This window comes from Aulonocara stuartgranti (assembly GCF_965226115.1).
Source record: "Aulonocara stuartgranti genome assembly, chromosome: 18".
In the NCBI taxonomy this organism is placed as follows: domain Eukaryota; kingdom Metazoa; phylum Chordata; class Actinopteri; order Cichliformes; family Cichlidae; genus Aulonocara; species Aulonocara stuartgranti.
Window position 1 is genome coordinate 12,076,758 of NC_138954.1, and position 25,495 is coordinate 12,102,252.

General features: G+C 38.1%; 1 protein-coding gene across 2 annotated transcripts in view; it reads right to left on the reverse strand.

Moving 5' to 3' along the window:
* Positions 1-25,495, reverse strand: part of LOC309694007 (uncharacterized protein) — a 125,562-nt gene that overhangs the window by 13,196 nt on the left and 86,871 nt on the right. For both annotated transcript variants that reach the window (XR_014272769.1, XM_082513700.1), the window contains exon 3: positions 1,179-1,242. Coding sequence is in view for 1 of the 2 variants with exons in the window: in XM_082513700.1 (XP_082369826.1) it covers positions 1,179-1,242 (64 nt within the window). In the remaining variant the exon portion in view is untranslated. The remainder of the gene's footprint in view (positions 1-1,178; positions 1,243-25,495) is intronic.

Consider the following 25,495-nt stretch of genomic DNA (forward strand, 5'->3'; position numbering starts at 1 on the left):
CTTTAAAGATTTGGTCAAGCAGCTTATAAATATACTGAGAAACTTGTTTTCCTCAACACTTCCAGATCTTGATGAAAAGACAAGTTTGGTACAAAAACAATCCAACTGCACTTACAGTTCGCAGTTGCGAGGAACTGTGGTATGACACTATCTCCTTTCTTTTTTAAATGTTGATAGAATACAGCCTATGCTACAGCAGATAAGCAAGCAAGCTCTAAAGTTCTTTTTTCTTATCATTTAGATATTACAACCAGTTCTTATCTTAGCTGCTACTTCCAGGTCATTTTATCCAGTTAGGAACCATCCTAAGCCTAAAAACTAAATAACTAAAAGTGTTAGACCGTAACCTTACAGTGGGGTGTCCATATATCAAAGGGTAGCTGAAGAAGCTAATTTTTCTTTGCTTCAGATGTATGTTGCCTGAGGCATGCCTTTGAATCAAGCTCACTTTTCAACTAAAGATGAATCAGGGGATTTTGCTTAGGTGCAGTGGTGTTCTCTGACATAGATTCTTTTAGGTTATTGTTATCTGTGGCATGGTCTTTTAGGTCAAATGATGGGCTTGAAGCAGTTGAAGTAGGGGTCACAGAAAGAGAGCAATCATTTTGAAAACAAATAATAAAATACCACTTGGAATGCGTGCACTATTTTGCCGAATCCCATATAAAGGTATCAAACTTATAGCGGCAAAGAAAGAGGAATCCCCTTCTCTCATTTCACATCAATAGGTGTCCATAGCTTCAGGCTCACTCCTATCTTGCCTCATTAAATTCTAATACAGCATTCATCAAAACACATCTTTCATCTAGACACGCTGTTGGTGCTGCATAGAGACTGGACTGCACTACTACCAATGAGATTTCGTTCCACGGTGTGCATGCTGTGGACGGACTCTTGCTGGTAGCACAGTGGGATAAGCAGTTTGTTTTTGTTTTTCTCTTCACAAACAAAATGGATCCTTGAAGATGTATAGAACTTTTGAAGTTAATCTTTTAGCAACAGCTGGTGCCAGTGTGAGCATTCACACATTCTGCACGAATTAAAGTTGAAATATATGTGATTTTCCGGCAGATATTTGCTTTGAGTGCAACATTGAGTGCTAGTATTGTTGGGATAGTGGCAGGCAAAGGAAAGGCCTAGTATACTTTGCGTAAGTACACTATGCTTAGTATACTTACGTTATCTTGCCTTTTCCTTAGAACTCTTAGGACAGCTACTCCAGAGCTGCTTCTCCTGGACCAACTGTAAATAAACACAACAGCACAATGAACATTGCTACTTGCATTGCCTGTGCTTGAACAAGCCACTGACACCAATGAAAAGTAAGCTACAAACAACCTACTACTGAGTTTTTTCTATAAAGCCTTGTATGGCTTTATAAAATGCAACAGTAAGAAGTTATATTGCCAGATATTACAGATTAATAAAAACAGAGGAAAAGGGTTAGGGTGTTTGACATTGGATGTTGATGCTGGTGGCCACTGTTAAACTCAAGTGTTTGATAGTATAACCAAGAAGACAACATTCCCTTTTGCATAAATCACGTAGTTGTTTTAACTAGAAACTACAATGTTTTTCTAAAGAAGCGATCACCTGGGGAGCAATTTGCTTGTTGCAAAGGCTCCAAGGTAACCCTCCAATTTCATACATTGTCACATGTCAGTTAACTATAGCCTGAAATCTCATTTGCAGTCACTTCAATCAATCACCTCGGGGTTCAGAATAGTTTAGCTTGGGACCCACCTGTTTCACATTTTATATGTTCTCCCTGTCTGTCTTGGTCCTTTGGTACTGCGGCTTCCTCCCACAGTCCACAGATATGCATGTCAGGTTAGCTGGTGATTCTAATGGAATTTAGATTTTAAGTAAGTATTATAAAAGAATCCTGAATCTAAAGTCTTACACTAAATATGTTAAATAATTTACATCAATATGTAAAATACCAACCCAAATTTAACCTTGGTGATTGAATTACTTTGTTATTCATGTGCTTACATCAATGGTTTTTGAAAGTCGTATAGCTAAAATTGGTATGCAGAAATTTTTTTTATTAATATTTATTTGAATATGTTGCTGTCGTGGTGTTGTACCTTGAAGTGGGAGAGTCCGTTAAAATGCTATCATTGCTTAAATGGCCGCAAAAGTATCTCTTGGCAAAATAAATCAGCCTTCTTTGACTGACGTGACCTAATCTGTGGTTTAATCCAGCATCATCTGGGTTTGTTGTTATTCTGTGTTCTTATCAGTCATCAGTCAAGCAATCTGAAATTAATCAACCTGCATTAAAGGTGATATACAAATACAGTTAGGTCTGTGGGTTTAAGGGCAATATCATAACACTGCGGCTGTAGATCTTTTCATTGCAGATTTAATTCACAGGCTTTGACAACAAGGTATTGTGTTAAATGTTACAGCCATTTCTATTCATAGTCCACCATTTTCAGAGAATGAAAAGTTTTAAAAAATTAACGGCAAGGAGTGGCCTGTTTAACTGCCATTCCATGACACATGCAAAGGTACATCACAGCGTGCAGTGGTCAAAGTTCAACTGGGACAATCTTGTGTTTGTGTGTCTGTGGGTGGAGACTTTGCCCGGGTTCCTACCTTCTGGTTCTCCACACCTGCTGGCAATCACACACCTGTCTGGAAGTGGCTGAGCTTCAGTCTTTACTAGTTATTTGATTTTTAGCAGATAATGTAACCCAGCTCCTTGCCTTGGTGAGTGTTTTCCCTTGTGTGTGTTTTCCCTGCTTTTCCTTGTGCTCAGGTTTTGCCTAGATAGTCCGCTGTTTCGGAGTGGTGAGGGGGGTTAACACGTGAACTGGAAGCTGTTTGTAATGTGTGGAAAGCCTGGGGGGAGACTGGGACTGTCACAACTGATCTTTTACAAATTGTTATGTTTCACAGTAAAAAAAAAAAAATGCACTGCATTTTCACTCAGAGTCCTGAGTCCATTCGAGTCCTGCTTGCACCTAGAGTCTTGGCAATTATGTAAATTGTAAATAAAGTGCAAATCCACTGATTGCACCCAGAGTACACTTTGCCAGAAAACATCTAAAATGGTCTGTACAGTTCAGTCTTTGGATGTATGAAACCAAGAATAACTGGAATCATTAACAAGAATAAGAAAAGGACCAGCTTATGATCCAAAGCATACTGCATTACCTGTAAAACATGGTGGATGTAATGTTATGGTATAGGCATGTATGGCTGCCAATGTAACATTTCTACTAGTATTTATGGTTCCATAAACTCAGCTCAAGTTCAGCCAAATGCTGAAAAACTGACAGTGCTTCCCACTACAAAAAGATAAAGCAAAGTATACTGCAAAAACAACCCAAGAGTTTCTTAATGCCAAGAAATGGGATATTCTTCAGTGGCCAAGTCAGTCAGGGGATCTCAACCCCACAAAGCATGCTTCTGTTACTGAAGACAAAAGTGAGCATATAAAGAGACCCACAGAGGCACCTGCAGTAAAGCCATAGCTCTGTCATTTCATAAGGGGAAATGCAGGATTTCATGATGTCGACTAATAATACATTTATAGAGTTTCATCCAAGCATAAAAAATGCTTTTTACACTTAAAATTGCATGAGTTTCTCCAGTAATATTTGAGCCCCTAAAAATGGTATACTCTGTATAAAAACGTCTGTAATTCGTAAATGCTGAAATCAATGCTTTTGTTAAACTGCTTAAATTAAAGCTGAACATCTGCACTTCGATCACATCTTGATTCTTTTGATGAAAATCCATCAAGTTGGTGTACAAAGGAAAATGTGTAACTGTTCCAACAGATATAGGCCTAACTGTCAGTAAAACACTGGGATTGTAAGTCTCCCTGTTGTTTTTCTTTGACTGACACATTGATGGCAGGTGTTATTGTTTTTAATGTAGTGAATGTACCCATATCAGGTGGTTTGGAGAAGTATTGCTGTTTTGATGTATGATTTATGTCGTTGTACCAGTCAAAGCAATGTGACTTTGTATGTGATCTTCCCCTTCCAGACACACGTTTAAAGCATTCTGTGTATATTTTTGTGCCTCCGTGTGTGCTGTGTATATATAACAGTTTTATTTTGATGCATTATTTCTTAATGTGGTTTCACACTTTCTTAAAAGGGTGTTAAATTTCCAAGTTTTATTTTTTATTTTCCTTTTTTCACAATGACTTTGATATTTCACTTGTGTCAGAGAGAGAGAGAGATTCTGGCTTCATCTACAGCATTTCTGACTAAACTGTTGTTGGCTAGTCTGGCAGACACACACTTACGGGTCAGGTGACTGTGGCCCCTGTCAAGGAGCCCTAGGGCGATATGCTGCGATTACATGCGATTACTTTTTTTAAGACCGTAATGGAAAAACAAACCTTTTCACATCAGAGGAGTCTGAAACACTTGAGAGCAAAATTGTTTAGTATGAACACTGACCCTGAAGAGTTTTTAAAACTCTGCTTCCGGTGTTTTGCTTTAAAACTTGGAGCAAAATAAAGGGCTTTTAAAGAGTCCTGCCTTTGCATAACAATAACATTTATTTCCATCATAAGTTTCACAAGTCTGAATTCTCTAGCTTTTTGTAATTTCTCAAATTGTTTTCAGAAATAGTTCTCCAGGCTTCTTGAAGGACATCCAAAGCTCTTCTTTAGATGTTGTCTGCCTTTTGTTGCATCCTGTCAAGGTAATTCCACACTGCTTTAGTAATGCTGAGCTCTGATGAGGACAATTCATGACTGATAGTGTACCAATATGTATATTTGTTTTTAATACAGGCCTGCTTTACTGCCTTGGTGAAGTGTGTTGGGTCATTGTAATGCTAATACATGAAGCAGTTACAAATCCTATACTTTCAAGGCAGTGTTGCATAATTCAAATTTGATTAGTTCTGACAGTATTTTTCTGCGTTCATAATTCAGACAATTTTAACAAGGTCCACAACATGACTGGCTGAGATGCAGACCCCAACCATATCAGAGCTTTGTTTAATAGATGGCTTTAGGCACGCACTGCTGTACACCTCTCCTGATCTCATCTGTACACGAATGAATTTCAAAACAAAAATTCCACATTCCTCTCTTTCCTTCCTTAACAATGGCTTCTTCACAGCCACCCTTCTACTGAGACTATTTTGGATGAGGTTTCAGCGAACACCTGAAGGTGCACATTTTCTTGCACATTGTGCCAAGATTGATCAGGTTTACAGTTAACAGTTATTTGGCCAGTCAAACTGTCAGCTAATGAAACTGGAACAAAATGTGTTTTTGTGACAGACTGCTGGTAACAAAGCACCTAAAGATTAAACTGAATTTAAAATTAGGATAATGCTAAGTTGTCTTTAATGTGTACACATAACACTGGTTCACTAGTTAGTCCCAATAGTTGGCGTTAAGTGGTTTAAACAACAACAAAGAGAACAACAAGAAATTATTTCTCTAAAAAGGCTCAGATACAAGGAGTGGACTGAAAATGTAGCCAAATGTTCAACGAAACACTTGGAGTCTGGAGAACTAATGCTTTTGCTCCGGACAGTACATCAGCACATTTATTTAAGAGCAGTTTTTTAAAGCTCTTTTTAGCCCTTTATATTTGGATACAATATCTCTGTCAAGAACTAAGCAGGTGAGATGAAGAGATCTCAGTATAGATCAATAAACATTGTTTTACCCTACTTTGCCCTTGCAGAAGATTGTATGAGCTCGCATGGATACAAAATGCCACTAAAGCTGCTGCTGTTATTATTCACGACATAATGAAAAGAGCTTGAAGTTTCTAAATGATTTGCATAGTTATTCTGATCCAGTTGGCTGATCTTAAAAGATTCTCTTCTTTTTTTTTTTTCATTGATCAGTTAAGCTGAAAGACTTAAATAAAACTTGCTGTTGTCCTTAATTGCTATTTACATTACTTAAACAACACGTGGTAGAAAATGTGTGTTTCATGTTCTAAAGGGATTTATTTTATTGCATTTAAGGTCAAGTATGACTGCTCTTCCTTAGATGCAATTTAAATGGTTATAATTACTTATGGTATCATTTAGAAAAGGCTGTGTTTGGATGATGAATCGTTTTAAGCCAAACACTTATCTAATAGTAGTTCTGCCGATAAAAGATACAAAGGAGCCCATAGTTGCAATTTGCTAAGAACAAATTTGGTCAGTCTATCATGTAATATGTTGTACTAGGTAATCGTAATGTGTCATTTAAATTCCTGAATATTCATGTTGCTATGTGATTAAAGCAACTGTGGCAAAATGAGAATGTTTAAAGTCCTGATATGCTAACAGAGTTTTGCAAGCATAAACATCAACACTAACAGATGCCACGTTCAACAACAGCACTTAATTTCACACTGTGATGGTCCTTAACAAAGGCTGATCTGCCGTCATTCCACCTTTGTGTCTGCTAAGTAGACCCACACTGCACTGTTCCATTTCAAAAAAAAGTCAGTGGCCTTAGGCGAAGAAGACGTGTGATATTCAGGCAGGCGTGTGCCTAGAGTGATTTTAGATAAGTAATGCATCTTGAAACAAAGTGATATAATTTTACCACTCTACTTTGACACTCAGTGTCTTATGGCAGACATGTAAGACCTTTCTTTTCCTCCCAAGTCTCCTCCAATAAAAGCATCTTCACTGTGAAACCCTAATGGATATCCACAATGGGTATTTTATAAGCTTGACAGTGGCAATTGCACCATCTTTTTTTAATCAGCTCAAGAAGAATGCAAGGCTTGTTTTTCTTTCTGTTTTTTTGGTCATAGATCATGATGAGGAAAAGTGTTTTTTCTGTCACTCTATGACTTTTCTGAGTCTGTATCATACTGATTTTAATCTATAGTGTGCTAGAGGAAGTCTAAATTGCATTTGGCTGGACCACATACATGGGCATGAATCTTAATTGCAGAAGAATTCTAACATCTAGTAAGTACAGTGACTTATTAATTCAGTTTTATGTAATTGGCTGTCTAGGTCTCATTAGCCTTTACAGTGTATGGAGCTCTTTAATGTTACTGGGCCTTAAATAGAGTACAAATATCAGTCTAATTTCTTTAAGTACTGCTCTAATGTTCACAAAGCTCTTACAGAAGAAATATAGTGAAGGCTTCATGATAGTCTTACAAATAACAAATTCAGTGGCTTTTAAAGTAGTAATCTCATAGTCGTGGCTTTTTTGTGACACCTGTGAATGGTGGTGTTAATAGATGCCCTTTTATACCACAGCTTTCAGAATTCTGGAAGAAGCAAAACAAACTATTTTTATTTCAACAAAGAATTCAGGGATTAATTGGCTTTTTTATCATTCAGTGAGCAACCGTGATCAGAGTTTATGCTGCAGACAGCATGAGTTTGGGAACAGCAGGGCACAGTTAAAGTAGTTGGTTACCTCACTGAGAAGTTGGAGATGTGAAGTCTGTCGCCTGCAGCTCTTTATCAAACTGCTAAATGTGGCTTTGCTTTCTTGTTCCAATCCTCCACGCAATTTCTGCAAATGTGCAGAAAGCCACTATAGCAAACAGTTAAATGTAACACTGCTGTATAGCGTACAGTATAATACCTCATTGCACAATTGTTTATAACTACTTATATATACACACATACACACACAATTTGGCAGAGTCAGTAGAATTGTAGTCGCTATATTGGTTGGATTATCACTACAAATCTGAGACAATTCTGGGACATTTTTTGTGTATGTTGCATTTTTTATTTGTCAGCATTGTGCTTTTTAAATGGTTTTGAATTAGCATGTCACACTGCTTCTATATGTTGATGATCTGTAGCTTCACGTTGAGCTCTGTAGGCAGAAAGAGTACTCTGTGCAGGGGAATGAACAAACACATTCAGGCTTCAAGCTGTTACAGGCAGTAAAAAATAAATCCAGTTCATTCAAATAAATGCAACTTTTGTTTACAAACTTTTTTTTTTGCAATAATTTCTTTAACAAACCACAGCATGAATTCCAAAAAGCAAAAAATGCATTTCTGTGGCTGACTTTTGTATTAAGCGTAAAGATGTTTTCAAATGGAGTGATTTCACTTTTTAATTTGTATCTCATCTATACACAAAGCGAGGGAATTATTGCCGTAATAGCCAACTTCAGAATCAGAAGAGATCGATAATATTTCTTGAAAACCATTCTGGTTGCGTATTCCCCTGGGGAATGTCCTATGGTCGAGAAAATAGAAGTAACAGCATGATGGCACTGAATGATCACTAATCACTAAGCAGATAGTGAAAAGCAAGATCTTGTTTCTTTTCTATGCCAGTCGTTCTTTCTGTGCTACTTGCACGATGAAATAAAGCTAGCAGTAATGAATTCCTGGCATTTAATGTTTAGCATTTCAAAATTCCATCAGTTAAGAGGGCCTGTTATTTCTGGACACAGAATGAGCTGCAACTGGGCACATGCAGTACTTCAGGCTTCACAGTTTGTAAGGAAGCAATCAAATGCTACTTATCTTCATCCCCATTAACATATACAGAAATCACAGTCGCATGTGGTTCTAGTAGACAATAGCCACAGATGGATGATTAGTTGAAGTATTTTGAAGACCATGCCGTTCTTCCATCGATTCATATGGAGCTAAAGCCCCCAGTGAAAAGATTTTTAATCATAGGCCCTTCAAGGCTGGAAACCAACAGTAAAGGACGTTATCTTTGTACAAGCTCACTTTCACAGAAATAGCAATGCATCTAAAACATTCCATTTAAAACACTTCACCACTTGACTGTCCTTTTTTCTGCTTTAGTTCATCTTTGCCTTCATGTGCTTTATGCTTCAAAGATGCTGTAAAGGTGTCTTAAGGTTTTAGGGCCTATAACCTTAAGTATAGCTGGCTGTGTTCTTAATGAATCACTTGCCCACAAAGCATAGCTTCCATGCTATTGAAGTACAAAGATGGCTATTGCGGCGATCATAAAATGCTGTTTAAAAGAGCTTTTCTAGTCTGTTTTTTCTCCCAAAGGTATTAATGGCTGTGTGAATTGTTGGATGATTAGCCCTAGCTATGATGGAAAGAAAGCATTAATCATACATTCTGATCTGCTAAGAGAACCTCAGCACTCTGCTCGGAGAAACCCTGTGGAGGTCACTAATTGAAGTGGTTTGGGGTCCCACAGAAAGAGTCATCTGCTAACCTGGATCCAAGAGATGTGTTGATGAGTCCAGAATTATACCTTTCTGCAATGTATCTGAGCATGCATGTGTACTGCTAATGCACATGTAACGCTACCAGGCTGTGGCAGAAAGAGCTGTCAAATCAGAGCAGAATGAAACCTTTTCAAGCCAAAACAGACCGAAATCTTTTTTGAGGTGGTTTTAAATGTTCTATCAAGGGCAATAAGCAAAGTGTAGCGTGGGAAGATTTATTATCACATAAAGACAATCAACAAGTGATGGCGAGTGCATGTAAATCCATCTAAATTAATGTTCCTCAACTAATGTAAGTGCAAAATTAACAGCGTCCTATCATTAGAGAGACTTTAGAGAATAAGAGAGCTGATGTGCAGTCCTCCTTGTCCGCCTTGTTGCTAGGTTTTTCTCATTGAAATCTTAAAGTATTTCACTCTGTCTCCTCTTTTCATTCTAGCCTTGGCTTGTAGACCTCCTTGGAAACTAGACAGAGTGAGTAGGCTATAGATGGAGATTTGAAATACATTTTTTAAAAATAATCTTTTTTTTAAAAAAGGAGGGTGATTATCCTTAAATGCCAAGGACTCAAGTCTATATTTTATCATCTAATCTGTGTTCTGTTTTATGGTCCAGTGCCAACATTCTGTACAGAACATAGTGTTCACTGTATATAGAACATATTGCAGAAAGTGAAGTTGACCATGTAGTTTGTCTGACATTAACGCAGAAGACAAACTTGTGTCTTAGCCTTTGTAGAACTACAGAAAGTATTGATTGTTGTATTTAGGAGAGGTGGTTATGACTAAGATTTGTGGCCAGTGTCATCCACTAACTTCCCTGACTTTAAAGGAGGATGCAGTGACTTTAAACCCAATGAATATGGAGCATTTCATATGGCAGGTGACCCACCAGGTCTCTGGTCTGTCTTTTTGCTGGTTTCTATTCATTTCTTCTTCTTTTATTATTAGATGAGATACACCTTCATGATGTTCAGTTACTAATGAATGGGTTAAATAAGAATATGGCTATGATACTTATTAGCTCGATCATGTGTTGTAATTTATGACTATACCATATATGTACTTACCATGTACTTACCCCCCCCCCCCCCCCCCCCCCCCCCATCAGGAGACCTATGCCACTGCTTGCATTCAAAAGTGGGCACCCAGAGGATTAGAGCATTACCCACTCAACCTCTAGGTGACCAGTTGGTTGTTTGTGTACTTGCAATGGGTCTCCAAATGTGAAAAAATTAAATATAATCACCTCTACTGATTTTACTGATTTACAACAACTTACTTGCAACTTGCTGTAAATTTGTGGTATTTTAGTTTTGTTGAGCCATAAACATAGTCAAAGATCTTCTGTCAGCTTTAGTGAGGGGGATTTAATTGAACAGGCAGTTCAAACGATGAAAGCAGTTGGGAGCATTGCATATCCCTGGAAGATAGTGCCCTTGACAAACCCTCATAAAGGTCTTCACTATGAAATAGGTGAAAAGTGACTAATTCTAAAATGCCAATTAAATTAGGAATTAACTGTATTTCTTGCCTAGACTGATTATCATTGAGTTCTTGATCTCCTGATTGGTCTCAACAGCTCGACAATAAACGAGTATCATCTAGTTCACTGGCAAATAATTAAGGATTATCCAGAAAGACTGTGTTAATTATGTCTACAACAACAACTGGAACAGCATGATGAGGGGTTCAGCCATATTTAAATAATGGCCTGTGGCGTTTGACTTTATAGGGAGTAAAAAGACATTTATGTCCAATATGAGCATATTGTATATATCTGACATTTGACACCTACATATTGTGATGCATCATTATTTGTGTATGATTTGATGCATACAGTACATAAATTTAGGCTTTGCATATCTGACATGATAAGCATGAGCGGTCGTCGTGACTCACGAATAAACATACACCCAAATGTCCTCCCACTGTGAGCTATATGTATTGAACTGCTCTGAGAATGAGCATTATTTAAAAACCCTGACTTTTTATTGCTGTTGTTAAGTATATTGAAGATTGAAAATCCACTATTATTGAGTGCACTTTGTAAAGTTCAACATATTTACTTACATTTTTCATGTAATTGATTGGATTAACAGATGTCGAATCTATTCTGGTAAAATCATGCCATGCTCCCACTACACAGAGTCTGTTACTAAGGGACCTCTACACGTGTTTTGTTGGAAGCTGTCAGAATGAAGTGAAGCACTTTTCTCCTATTTCAGCCACAATTTCAAGAGAAAGCTTTTGTTTTGTAACGGGGGCTGGAGAGAAAGTGAGTGATATGAATAATTGATGTTGTGAGATGGATAGATTCCCCTCTGTGGGAAGCTGGTCACATTGTCTGTTGCATTACTTGGAATGAGGGGTCCACTGTGCATTATCTGCAATCCCATCATACTGTTTTTTTCTCCACTTTTGCTCACCATCTTCAATTGTTTTCTCTTTTTCCCCAGTTTATTCTCTTTCCATTGGTTTAACGTTAACCATGTGATGTCTGCAATACATTTTTTGAAATATCTGTTTGTCAAGGAACTGATTATGGTAGTGTATTTATTCTGTTTTTCCACAGAATATTTTGTAAATGTAGAACTTGTGTAGCCCTTGAAGAACTGCCTCTTTATCAAGATGGAGATATTTGCTTATCCCGGTGATCCTTGCTGCTGTGTTGTTGGGGGTAATAGCCCTTGGTAAGTCTCCCAAAACAAATTGGTCAAAGAATGATTTATTGTCCTGATGAATTTGCTAAATGTGCCTGCGACGTGCCCCAGAAAAGGGAAAGCCTTGTCCCATGGGGCTTAACCAGGCACAAAGACATTCCTTTGATCCACAACCCAGAGGGGTTGGCATCAGGGCTGGATGTATTGCAGCTCGACAGCAGGCAAATGGTCCAGGGATGCTGAAAATCATGGGAGGTAAATTAATGCTAAGTAACAGTCAGGCTTACTTGTATGCCTTTGTGCAGAGCACAACTTTCATAATTGTATCTCCTGGAAAGGAGGTTTACTCCCTACTCAGGTTGGTAGGTGCTAGAGAAGTGAGGAAATAGGTACACGCCTAACTGTGTTTGAATTCCTCCCCAAAGAAAAAAAGTGTTGCCACAGTGTGACCATGATCTTTTTAGGTGGAAGGTGGAGTGTGCGTCTGTATGGGGGAAAAAGGAGCTCAGATAATCCAGCCATTTCTGGGTTTACATTAATGCAGACTGTGCAATACAGTAACTGAGAAAAATGAATTAGGAGTATGTGGAAGAAAGACTTTAACTAGATAGACATGACTTTTTTTCTCTAAACAGATGAGCTGGATGAAACACAAACTTCCACAAACATAAGCCTGTTGCTTTGCCTGTTTGCTCTGTAGTTGAGAACAAAAAACTCACTGAGGAAATTCAACACACTCATTAATTCCTTCCTTCATCATTTAGCATTCATTTATTAATGGTTATGATAATCAGTTAACACATACAGCATGAACCGTTGAATTTATATTTTATAGTATGGCTATACATTAATTTTTCATGAGCTACTGCAAATACTGAAAGTCCTAAAACTATTAATAGGCTTAAATTTTACATGTATAGATGAGAGTGAATGTTGATGTGATCTGTTGAACATATATCACTGATCTCAGTAAGGCTCCTCAGTCTGTTTGAAGTTTTTGGAACAGTGAAATTACCTAATGCCATAAAACAAGTGTTTCAGAGTGAAGCATCTCTATTTATATGATCTGTGTTCGAGTTTGCACATCAGCTTACATGAATGTCAGGCTATTTTGAGAGAATCAGGTCAAAATGGTTTTCTGAGCTGGGGGGGGCAGGAGGCAGCCCACATGACATCTAATTGATACGAGTGAATGTATCAGACTATCAGCTGTGCTAGTCAAACATCTTCACAATCCTTCACAAGACTTCACACTGACTTTTCAATACGGAGCTGCCAGGTTAAAGTCCAGATGCACACTTGTACCTCTGTTGGATGATGTCTAGAAAAGGTCATGGCTTTATGTGTGAAAACAGCTTTACATCTTTAAATATTCTACATGTATAATGTATTTCGAGTAAGTGCAGGTCACACCAACATAATATCCTGATATAAAATTTAAATAAAACTGTTTGCATCATTATTCTTTGAAAATAAAGCTTGTTATTAGCTCAGTAGGACAACCCTGTTGTTATGTTTGTAATATTTGAACAATATTGTATGATTAGCCCAGTGCCAAGATCCATCAGAGAAATAAATTGAATGGATTGTGGGGGTTTTTCATTGTTTTTTTTAACTTCATATTTTCACTAACTATCTCTTTGTGGGATTAAATGGAATCTAGCAGACTACTTTAGATAACGGTTAAAAACGTGAACTCTAAAATCAGTGTTTGGTGCATTTGTTTTGGGCCTGTGTAGACATGTTGGCGCAGTTGTAGATATAAGGGCTTGTACTGAAACAAGCCTTTCTAAGGTGAATATACACTTAAAAAATACCCCTAAATTCTACTACACTACACAACTTGATTAATTTTTATCAAGAAGATTAAACTTGGTGAAACTTGTTTTTTTATGGTATTTATGTGGCTAATTGATGGATTCTAGCACAGACAGCATTCTGGCAAGTAAAAAAAGGTGACAATTTATTGACACAAGAGTGAAACCACAGTGATTTGTATATACAGTGAGTAGGGCAGAGGTCCAGGGCGCCGACTGCTCCGTGCCGCAGCGTTAGATAGGCAAAGGGAACGCCAGCTGATCAGCAACAGGTGTTGTAATCACCTCGGGTGCATGGGCTAAGAGCGAGAGCCCACAATGAGCTCTGCCCAGGCAAGCAAGAGAGAAAAAAGAACAAATCTGTGGCCAACATGAGCCGGCCGGAGAGGCAAAGGGACCATGACACTAGCAGACACTCATTGGTTATTTTGTTAGGAAAACCTTGTCAACGGATGTAGATTATTGTAGGGTGTACCTTACAATATAAAGCATCTTGAGGCGACTGTTGTTGTGATTTGGCGCTATATAGATAAAATTGAATTGAACTGATATCTTATCAACCAATTGTGTCCATGGTTATCCTGTTTTCCTTCTCTCACCCCAACCGGTCGCAGCAGATGGCCCCGCCCCGCCCCTCCCTGAGCCGGAGGTTTCTTCCTGTTAAAAGGGAGGTTTTCCTTCCCACTGTCGCCAAAGTGCTTGCTCATAGGGGGTCATATGGTTGTTGTGTTTTTCTCTGTATCAGTTATTGTACGATCTACTGTACAATATAAAGCGCCTTGAGGCGACTATTGTGATTTGGCGCTATATAAATAAAATTTAATTGAATTGAATTTACGCTAAGTGAGCTTCTCTCAGTATTTCAGAAACTCATGATGGGAATTTTTTTTCAACTCTTTTTTTTTCAAATGCTGAAACCAAAGTATGCAAAAAAAAAAAAAAGAATCTGAATGCGCAACATGTTAAACCTTGAAGCAGATGGGCTGCAGTGTCAGAAAACTACACAGTGTGCCACTCCTGTTAGCTGCAAACGGGAAACTACAATTCACACACAAGATTGGGAGATTGAAAATTATTGCCTGGTCTGGTGAGTCTATTTGTCTGAGTTTATTTGTGCTGCAACATTCAAATGTCAGGGTCAAAATTTGGCGTGAACAATATGAAAACATTCATCCCTCCTTGTATTAATCTTTCAGCCTACTGATACCACTGCAGTGGTGTGATAGATATTATATTGCCCCGTGATTGGAAGGTCGGGGGTTTCGAATCCACTGAACGGCTACCCTGAGCAAGGAACCGTCCCACACACTGCTCCCCGGGTGCTGCATTGGTGGCTGCCTACTGCTTCACTGGGTGACTGGGTTAAATGCAGAGAAGTAATTAACATACACATTATTATTAAAACCCCACAGCCTGACTGAATATTGCTGACCATGTATATTCCTTTATAAACACAGTGCACCCATATTCTGATGTAACACACCGTGTGACAAAAGCCCAAATCATCTGAGACTGACTCCCAATGAATGATGAAATAACTCCCAAAGTCACCAGATCTAATAGAGCACCTTTGCAATAGGATAGAACAGGAGACTCACAGCATGCATGTGCAGCTGAAAAATCTGGAGCAACTGATGATCCTGTTATGTCCATATGGACCAAAATCTCTGAGGAATGCTTCCAGCACCTGGTTGAATCTGTGCTACAAAGAATTAAGGCAGTTGTGAATGCAAAGAAAGGGTACAACCCAGTACTGGCAAGTTGTACAGTAACTAATGAAGTGAATAATGACACTACTCATTCCATACCGTATATTTAGTTTGGACATATCTTTAATAATGTCGCAATAACGGTTAGTGCTAAGTCCCCGAAGTGATGTTTTGTAAGTGTGCTGCAAATGGCAGACAATATAAATAACAGGGACAGGTATAACAACACCGTTAAGTCAACACAGTTAAGCCAGGAATGACATAAGACAGACTATCAGATACACCCATTCAAAGTTGCAAGGCAATATAATGATTAAATGTAGGGTTGATGATGATAGAGGGATATTACCTTCTCAAGCAGTGAAATGACTCCTTTAGTAGTATGGGTACACAAGCACTCATTTGACACAACAATAACTCTTGAGGTGAGCGGCTTTGCTTTGTATTGGCTTTGCTTTGTGCCTCCACCGTCCGGGGCTGTACAGTGGTTGCACAGTGGCTCAGTAAACAGAACAATGTTTTCCTGTGACCTGTTGGCTTGTCCATTTGCTGGGAGGTGGATGAACTTTACTATGACATTGAGACAGGGTGTGAACATTTAAGTGGCATCCGACACCTTCAGCGATATGTCGCATCGCAGATTTTGCACTTCTAACACAGCATGTGCCGCAGCTATTTAAGAGGAGACAGATGAACTCGGGTCATCGAGAGGTGAGAGAATGAGCACAATTGTGTGAAAACTGGTGAGGAGCAGTCATTTTACAGTTTTATAACCGCCGTGAATAATGAATGAAAGGCAAATTCAAAACTGTCGGGAGCACAGCACTGCTTCATTCCCAGCACGATGTTGACTGACTTTCGAAACGAAGGAAACACTGAGGATTTTTCTCTAATATTTTTTCTACCTTTTGTCTTTTGAAACCAGCAGAAGCCTTTTGGTCAGCAAAACAACTTATTTACCCATTTTTCTTTCTGAACATTGTCACTTTCTTTATTACACCGGGCATACCACAGTAAGAGAGCCGCTGCTGTAGAAAAGAATTGCTGAGGTCTGTAATCTCATTGGATTCTCCCTTTTGAACTTAAGCACTGGTATGAAATCTAACCACCCACTGCAAGATTAATTGCCCAGTGAGAAAGTCTTTTATGGCCAAGGTTTATCGCAAGGGAGAGGTCCAACTTGTGATTCTTTTATTTCACTGCAAGGTATTATTGGTAGAGAGAGACCGTTGATCAAATTCCCCACCACTTATCCAATCAAGGACAAAGCAAGAGAATATCTCAGAAGTCCAATGGAAACCGTAGATAGTTATCAGTTATCTCGACCTCACAGGATGCAGGCACGCTGTTTGATGTTGTCTGCTTGGATGTCAACTAGGAACGTCAGATTATTCACAAAGCTGGCATCAGTTTTTGTATTTAGGTTGCCATCTGCAATGGGGTGATGAATGCAAGGTTTAATAAAAGTATGGTGCTAGGTTGCAACAGTTACCCAGAAGATTACGTTGTTTTTGATGCGTAACATTTACAGAGTAATGCATTTTTGTTTAAAAGTTTAATTTGTATAGATATCTTCAATAAGTTGAATGGAAATTGTCAGCTGTAAAATATGGTTCTGTTTAATCTTAATAACTATGTGTTCCCTATGTCATCAGTTTTATTGTCAACCCATAAAATTTTCCCTGCAGTTCAAATATTTATATCTGTAGCTGTCTCAACAATCCGGTACTGGTAAAATGATAGTCGCTATGCATTTAATCAGCTTTTTATTCAGGCACTCCACTATAATATGTGAGCTGTGTACTGTTGTCTCAAATTTTTAATTACTGCAGAAGTAGGGGAAGTGAGATACGGCTCTTTCGCGACAAGTTAAATGAGCTTTTCTCTTGTATTTCTGTGGTACACACTAGAAATATTCAATTGGACACCATTTTATCCCAGCTGAAAGCTGAGAGGTTAACAATGATGATGCTAATCATACCCCTGGACTGATAATTGCCCAGTATTATCGTATTACGTGCCCCCATTAGATAGATATTGATTCTCCTGGCCAGAAGGATACCAGTGGTTCAGATATCCAGTGAAAATATCACTCTGCCTGTAGCTGCATAGCTGAAGTCATTTAAAGTCTTACGGAAGTTTAAACTCAGAAATATATAATTAAAAGTCATCCATTAACATATGGCCCATGGCTCTAGAAAATGGTATTCAAGGAACAAATGGCAAAGCCGTATTTCAATCTTAAAAAGGGAGCTCTGTCAAAAGGCATCAGGTAAGGTCAGGCACATCCTATCTCCACTTGTGTCTTCCAGCTGAGTTATGATCTCTCAATTATATTACAACATAAATTTTTTTTGCCCAGGATGGGTATGTAATTGAGTTGACTTGACGGAAGGGACAAAAAGGATTCATATTACAGTTTAATCCTCTCACACAACATGGGGGTCGGGTATGGAGATATGGCCCGTGAGCTGGAGACAGCAGAGATTCCTTAAAGCTAAAACTCCCAGATTTGCTATCTGAATGCAGACAAGGGTTAAGATACCCATGAGATGGTATATACACAGCTCACTATCACCGAGTTAGGATGTCTAAGACCTCTGAAAACAAGCCAGCTATTTACTCATAATGAACATGTGTCACACTGGCAGTTGTCATTTCATGTAGGTGTGACCTTTACATTAATTGACAAGGTTTTTATGTATTATATTTTACAAGATACTGAGTTGGCATGGCCTTACTGATATTACTGTGTCAAAGTTACTAAGACTGGAACACAGAAAAAGTAACTAGATTTTATCCTCGCCTAATTTTTTTTAATGTATTTTTTAGCATATACAACTTTTAAAAATATGCTTCAGTTCAAATTTCATTCCAGAAATTCAGTAACCAACATATAAACATCATCTGTGCAAAGATTTATGTTTCTAAAGTGAAACAGTGAAAAATTACAGCACTGTCAATACATGAATATCTACTGTATCCATTGTACAAAAATGTCCAATATTGGCACACATTGGACACCATGCCAGTTGGATTTTTTTAGGTATTAAAGAGCAGAAATTAATTACTTTTATTAATAGGCCTAAAAATGCTTTTTTTAAAATATGTTTTTGAGGAATTAACTACACATTTACATGGCAATGGGCCTTTTCTGCCGTGGAGCATTTAATTGGCCTCTGGCCCTTTAAAATCTGAGGGGCTGTAACTTTGGTTTGTTTTGGTCAATTTGCTGCAATTTACTGCATGTGGCGTCTGTCCAGTCACGTGTCTGTAGATGGGTCTAAAATGGAGGTTGTTGACGGAAATTTCTCTGATGCAGCTAGTTAGGCATGGTAACTGCTGATAATCACGTGGGAGCCGAAAATAATGGAGGAAATCAGGACGGTAAGCCAATTTCTGTCTTAGCGCATTTGCGCTGCTGTGTGGTTTCGTGGTCTTCTTTTGCTGCTCATTCAGTGCATTTTGGTCAGAGCGTGGGGAAACTTGATGTTTGGAATTGGTGATAGCTCTGGAAGATAACCAGCCTGTCTTTAGCTGGTTACATGAAGTCTGAAGAATTTCTTGTCCGGTTTTGTTTGTTTAGCGGACTTGTGTGCATTTACGTAACTGCTTGTTTAATCACAGCTTGTTTTCGTTGTGTTTGGTGGTTGAAGAAATGGTTTATATGAGATTTTAGCTGAGATTCAGAGGTTTCTATCAATACCACACATGTCCGGACTTACATCTCTCACCCCATGTTATAACCAATTAAACGTGATCTCCTCCTTTTTGCCCCCGGTAATGAGGGCGTTTTTGTATTGAATTGTATTATTTTTGTTATTTATTTATTTTTGTTTAACAAAGGTTATTTCCTGACCTGGATGCACAATATCGGTTCTTAACCAATGGGATTGTTTTTCTCGCCTTGACTGTACGGGGAACATGGTTGCTGGTGTCTGCTTGGTAAGCTGCTAGATTAGGAGACCCGGAGCGGTTCTTACGAAAGGAAAGGAAATCATCGGATTACAGTTCTTCTGGAAATTCATAGAAGAAGAATGATGTTCCATTTAAGTGGATGGTGAGCCACAGCCCATATGGAACTGAATCTTGTAGTCTGGTTGCCAGAATTGTGGTAGGAAAAACTGTGCAAACCATACATCAATCGTGGACTGAACTCACAGCAATAAACTGCCCAGATCACCTAACAGGCCTGAGATGGATCATATTGACCGGGTCTGACATTCTTTTATTTTATTTGGTTATCTGTGCACGCACACAATTTTGGTTATTGTTGTTAAATACAATACAGTGCACAAATTTTAATACAACTGAACCATTGCTTCATTGTGTGTGGCTGTGTTTTCATTGTGGTTACCCATCCTCTAGGCAGCTGCTGTTCCTGAAGTCTTCTGATTTGGCCATTGTTTATGTATTTTGTTACCTGTTACATAATGTATTGCTGAAGCAGGAATAAACAGGAATGCAATGAGCATTGCTTTACCATGAGGCTACTGTTGAGGAGGTTGTGTGACTACACAGGATAATACAGTGTTCACAAGCTGCACTCTACATAACACAGGAGGCATCAAATGTCAGATGTAAGAATTCCTGTATTTGTTATATGTAGGTGACCTTGATTTTTTTTTCTAAACTTCACTGAACACGTCTATCAAAGACTACACCACACTTCTTCAAAAAAGCTCCTGCAAAGAAGATTTATTTTTGTTTTTGTTTCACAACTTTTACTCCTCTTTCAATTAATTAGCAGCTAAGTTTTTTTCAGATGCATGAATCAAATACCAGAACTGTGGCTTGCGTAACATCTAAATAGCCTTTTTGTTTCAAGTTTTGTTTCCCAGTGAATAAGAATCCCTTTGCTATTTTCTTTTATGTTCCCACCCCCCACGGAGAATGTAAATGTATTCTAATTTAAAACAAACATAAGCAGACATCCAGGTTCAATCCGTGGTTATAAGAGTGTTTGTTTTTAGGGCTGCCACGATTAGTCGACTAGTCACGATTACGTCGACTATCAAAATCGTCGACGACTGATTTAATAGTCTACGCGTCGTTTGAAGCTTTGTAAGATCCCAAAAGACGCAGGAATAAGTAGTAGTATTTAAGAGTGTAATAACGGACTGAAACAGAAGATGGCAGCACTGCATGTACAAGGATGCCAGCTGCCGTTAAACCCCGAAGAAGAAGTAGTAGCTCCGTCCCAGAATTCATAGCGCGGCTCAGCTCAGTTGTCAACAATGGCAGCAGCTAGTTAGTTTTAATATTACTCTTATTATTCTTTCTGGGTCACAAAATAAACGTTTAACATATTTTCAAGCGAGAATGTAGCTGTGTAAACCTCAAATATCTGCTCAGTTTATCAAGACACCACATATTTTCAAAAGCGCACCGACGTTTTCGGAGACGTCTGTTACCCACTAGCTCGATAGCTAGCCGGGGTTCAAGGCTCCCTAGAGCCCGTGAGCACACCGGACTCCTGGCAAATCATTTTCAAACTCACCGCCGTCTTTCGCTACTCAGGTTAAATATATATAAGTCACTTAGACAACTTAAAAATGTTATTGTTTGGCTTTTTTTTAGTATTTTATTTGTTCCTGAGTAAATCGGTTTGGCTGAGATTAAAGTTATAGTTTTTACACAGCTGAATAAAGTCAAGCAGACAGCTGATTATCAGAAGTGTGAGATGCTCGGGAATATACTCCAGTGTCCTGTTATATTTTAGATAGCAAGGAGTTTATTAAACTTCACCGAAACAATCTGCAAATTTCATTCAAATTTAATAAACTATCATCTTGTCTTTATTTTTAGTTAGCACAGACCTTAAACGCTTAAAGCTGTAAGCTAATGATAGTTATATAAGAGCAGATGCTGCTGGTGCAATAAGCTGTACGTTTTACATCCAATGGATGCATGATGTGATTAGTCGAAGAATCGCAAAAATAATCGGTGACTAGTCGACTATCAAAATAATCGTTTGTGGCAGCCCTATTTGTTTGAAATTTGTTTAAATTATAAGGGACGATTCACTCAATAGACAAAGAAGGACAAAGCAGCATCTTTAAATCCAACAAAAGGGGATTATTACATTCCATCAGAGGTCAGCATATGAAAATCTGCATCTCAGAAGCATATGTGTTGTAAATTCTGTTTTGTGAAAAAGAAAGGCTACGCATTCTTTGCAAAATGACTACCCACAAGAACATTTACTTAACGGGTTATATAAACTGATGTTGCACAACTGCTGTACTTTTTTACACTCAAAAAACATTTTTCTCCTCAACAATGTTCGAAAAGTACTTCTTGTGTTAACTTTTTAATTCTTTACAGCTCCAAACACTGTAACACCTTGTACAGGACTGAATATTAAACACATGTGACGCCTAGACTTGATACTCATTTCATTTCATCTCCATGTTAATGAATTACATTGTTTCTGTTTTCCTTGTTTAGTTCACGGTGAACTAATCAAGATGGAAATTTCAGAACAAAATTCTGTTCACTCGTGATAAACTAGGATGAATATTCATGGCTTTCTCGATTGATGAATACTGCCAGTGGATTAAGGAGTTATATTTGATTCAATAAAATAAATATTTATGCACTCCCACATAAAACATAGGCTTTCACAGGTGCTATGAAGATTATCTTCCAATTTTTCATTTGTCTCTCACATTCACAGCACAGTTCATTGTCTGATGGAAATTAATCATTTATAATGATGCTTGTCATGTTTCCTATTGGCAACAATTAAGGACAGTGCAAACAAGAAAACGACAGCACTGTGTCTTTTCAGTGCTTGAGAGATTATTTATGTGTATTTTATGTTTTCTTATGTAGATTGCAGATTATTCTTTTCTTCTTCAGAAAAAAAAAGTTCTTCTTTGAGATTTAATTTTTCAAATATCAACACACTTCAGGGCTGGACTGGTAATCTGGAATACCGGGAATTTTCCTGGTGGGCCAAAAAAGGGGCCAAAAATGCCACGAGCAATTCTTTGTCGAAGTCCAGCACTGCACGCTGCTATTTAATTCAATTGAATTTTATTTATATAGCGCCAAATCACAACAACAGTCGCCTCAAGGCCCTATATATTGTAAGGTAGACCCTACAATAATACATACAGAGAAAAAACCCAGAGAATATTTTAACAATCATATGACCTCCTATGAACAAGCACTTTGGCAACAGTGGGAAGGAAAAACTCTCTTTTAACAGGAAAAAACCTCCGGCAGAACTAGGCTCAGGGAGGGGCTGGGCCATCTGCTGTGACCAGTTGGGGTGAGAGAAGGAAAAAGACATGCTTGGTTAGGGTTAATATATGTATGATTCAGCAGGGAGGTTTATTAACACATAGTGAGTGAGAAAGGTGAAAAGGAAATGCTCAATGCATCATAGGAATCCCCCAGCAGTCTACACCTGTTGCAGCATAACTAAGGGAGGATTCAGGGTCACCTGGTCCAGTCCTAACTATATGCTTTAGCAAAAAGGAAAGTTTTAAGCCTAATCTTAAAATTAGAGATAGTGTCTGTCTCCCTACTATAGGTTTTATATTAAAAAGGCAACATGCTATTATTCAAGAACAATTCAAAAGCAAACAGAAACTAAGACGTTGTGTATAGAATAAATGATAACCTAGATGCAGTTTGTTACACAGCCTGGTACTTGATGCAGTTTAGTCAGCAGATAAAGGACTTAAAAATACATCCAGTCAGTGAATATACGCTAAGAGATTTTCTATATCAACAACCCCCACCCCCCATTTTTTTTGAATTGATGTTTTATTTCATGAAACTGTAGATATCTGTCAGAGTAGAGTCTCTGTAGACACACAGAAACAGACAGCCTCTGTGTGCCAGGATGTATTTGATATGGTTTTTCATGCATTTTGTGTTTAGGTGTCTCTACTGGTTCATTTTGGGTGGCTTTAAATGTTTAGAAGTGTGAAAACCTCTATCCAAGAATTAACAACTGTCACGTAACAGTGAAGCTGAGTTTAGACTGTACCAGGAAAAAAGGTGCTTGTCAGGATAAAACGTGTCACTTATATAGCAAAACCTTAAAAATTCTAGCCATTTCATTATACAGTAAGTAACAGATGTTTTGACTTGTTGTCCCTACAGTGAACAGAAAACATATTCAGCGACTGGCACAGAGTCACAAATAATCCCTTTCAAGTGAGGACTATATCTTTTAAAAGTGACTGCTGAAGCAAACCCCTCTGCACAACCAATTCCAAGGCTTTAGCCTTTGGGATGCCACAGTTGATCCATAGACCTGAACAATACACTGTTAGCATGTGTGTACTTGTTTGAGCCCTTTGATCTTCTCCATGGGAATCGTGTCCATCATTTCTGGGAGAGCTACCCCCGCAGCAAACAGGCATTCAGAGAAAATGACTGCACAACTGAAGAGACTCAATAAACCTACGGTAGTCTCCCATTGAGAACGCCTGACCGAGGGTCCGTTGACTAGTGAGAGGCCTTTCTTTCACTCTTAGCCACCCTTGAAATATTTATCACCACAACTTATCGCCCATTGATCAATTATACAGCTGCCACGGGCTTGCGATAAATTATTAACATGCTCCTGATGAGTATCTCACCCATTGATTTTTGTCACTCCTTTGAGATGGATATACTGGATGGGATTTTCTCTCGCTTTCTCTTGACATTTGTCCAATCACCAAGGGGAGCAAACTTGAGCTGACATTTCTCTGACTTAAACAGCCACTCCTCATATGAGCAAGGCCAGCGGTGACTTTAGCCCACTGGAATTTTTGCAGCAACTGTTTTATTTAGTATTATAAATACAAAACCAATTCCATAAACTTTGTGAAAAATGTAAGCAAAACCACAAATATGTAAGTGGCACAAAAAAAGAAATAGCCAGAGAAAGATTTTGAAAATAGTTGTGTTAATTGGCAATAGGTCAGTAACATGATTGGTATAAAAAAAGAATCATAGAGAGGCAGAGCTTGTCAGAAGTGAAGAAGTGCAGGGGTTCACCATTCTGAAAAAACCCCCCCAAAAACAAATAAGCTGTATCTACAAATAACAATTTCTGAATAATATTCCTTAATTTAAAATTGTGAGGATGTTAAATCATCTATAGTACATAATATCATCATTGCATTAAGTCAGGATAATCATGTCCATAAGTCATGGAAATAACTGCATGAGCTTAGGAACAATTCCAGAAATTACTATCTGTGAACAAACTTAACTGTGTCATCCACACATCCATGATAAAGCTCTACCGGCTAAGAAGAAGACAATGTGTACATAAGTCTAGGTGTTGAACTGGCCTGCCTGCAGTCCAGACCTTTCACTTACTGAAAACATTTGGTAAATAATGAAATGAAAATTGTGACAAAGAAGATCCAGAATGTTAAGTAGAATCGTATATCAGACAAGGATATGCCAACATTCCTCTCCAGAAAGTGCATAAAAATTGAATTAACATATTTTTCATAAAAATGGTACATTTGAAATGTTTTATATCATGGCATCATGAGATTTGAAAATCATTGCTTACTGTTTTCATTGAGATTTTACACAATGTCCCAACTTTTTGTGAATTGGGTCAACATTTGATGTCCATTTATTTAGTATTTTTGTTGTGAGTTGATCTGCTGATCAGTCTTTTAGTTCATAATGACAGAAAGTACAAAAATAACATCAAGAGTCAGTGTATTTCCATTAAAGGGTAGATTAATAGATTCATAGAATATTTGATCAGCAGTTAGGAGGAAAAAAGTCTCCCCTTGAAGCATTTGTCTGCTCATTAAACATCTCCATGCCTCTGAAGTTTGGAAAAAAAATTTAACTGCTGGATTCAGGATACAGTAGCAGAAAAAAACCAAACTTTTTTTTTTTTAGTAGAGAGATTCTAAACAATAACAAGTATAAGCAAAAGATGCAGAAAGAATAATTTGCATGTTAAATACATTCATTACATAGAGACATTTATTTAAGCAAATACCATTTTCTTTTGTTGTTTTTTTTTGAGCACACAGCAGCAAGTTCAATTACTAAAAACTCCTGTTGTCATAGCCACAGCAACCCCCACAGACCTCTTCTCGCATCAACATTTTTGAAACAGAGCTTCAATGAGTTATTGCATTCTTCTGTTTCTTACAGAAACACCCCCTGTCACCCGTTCATA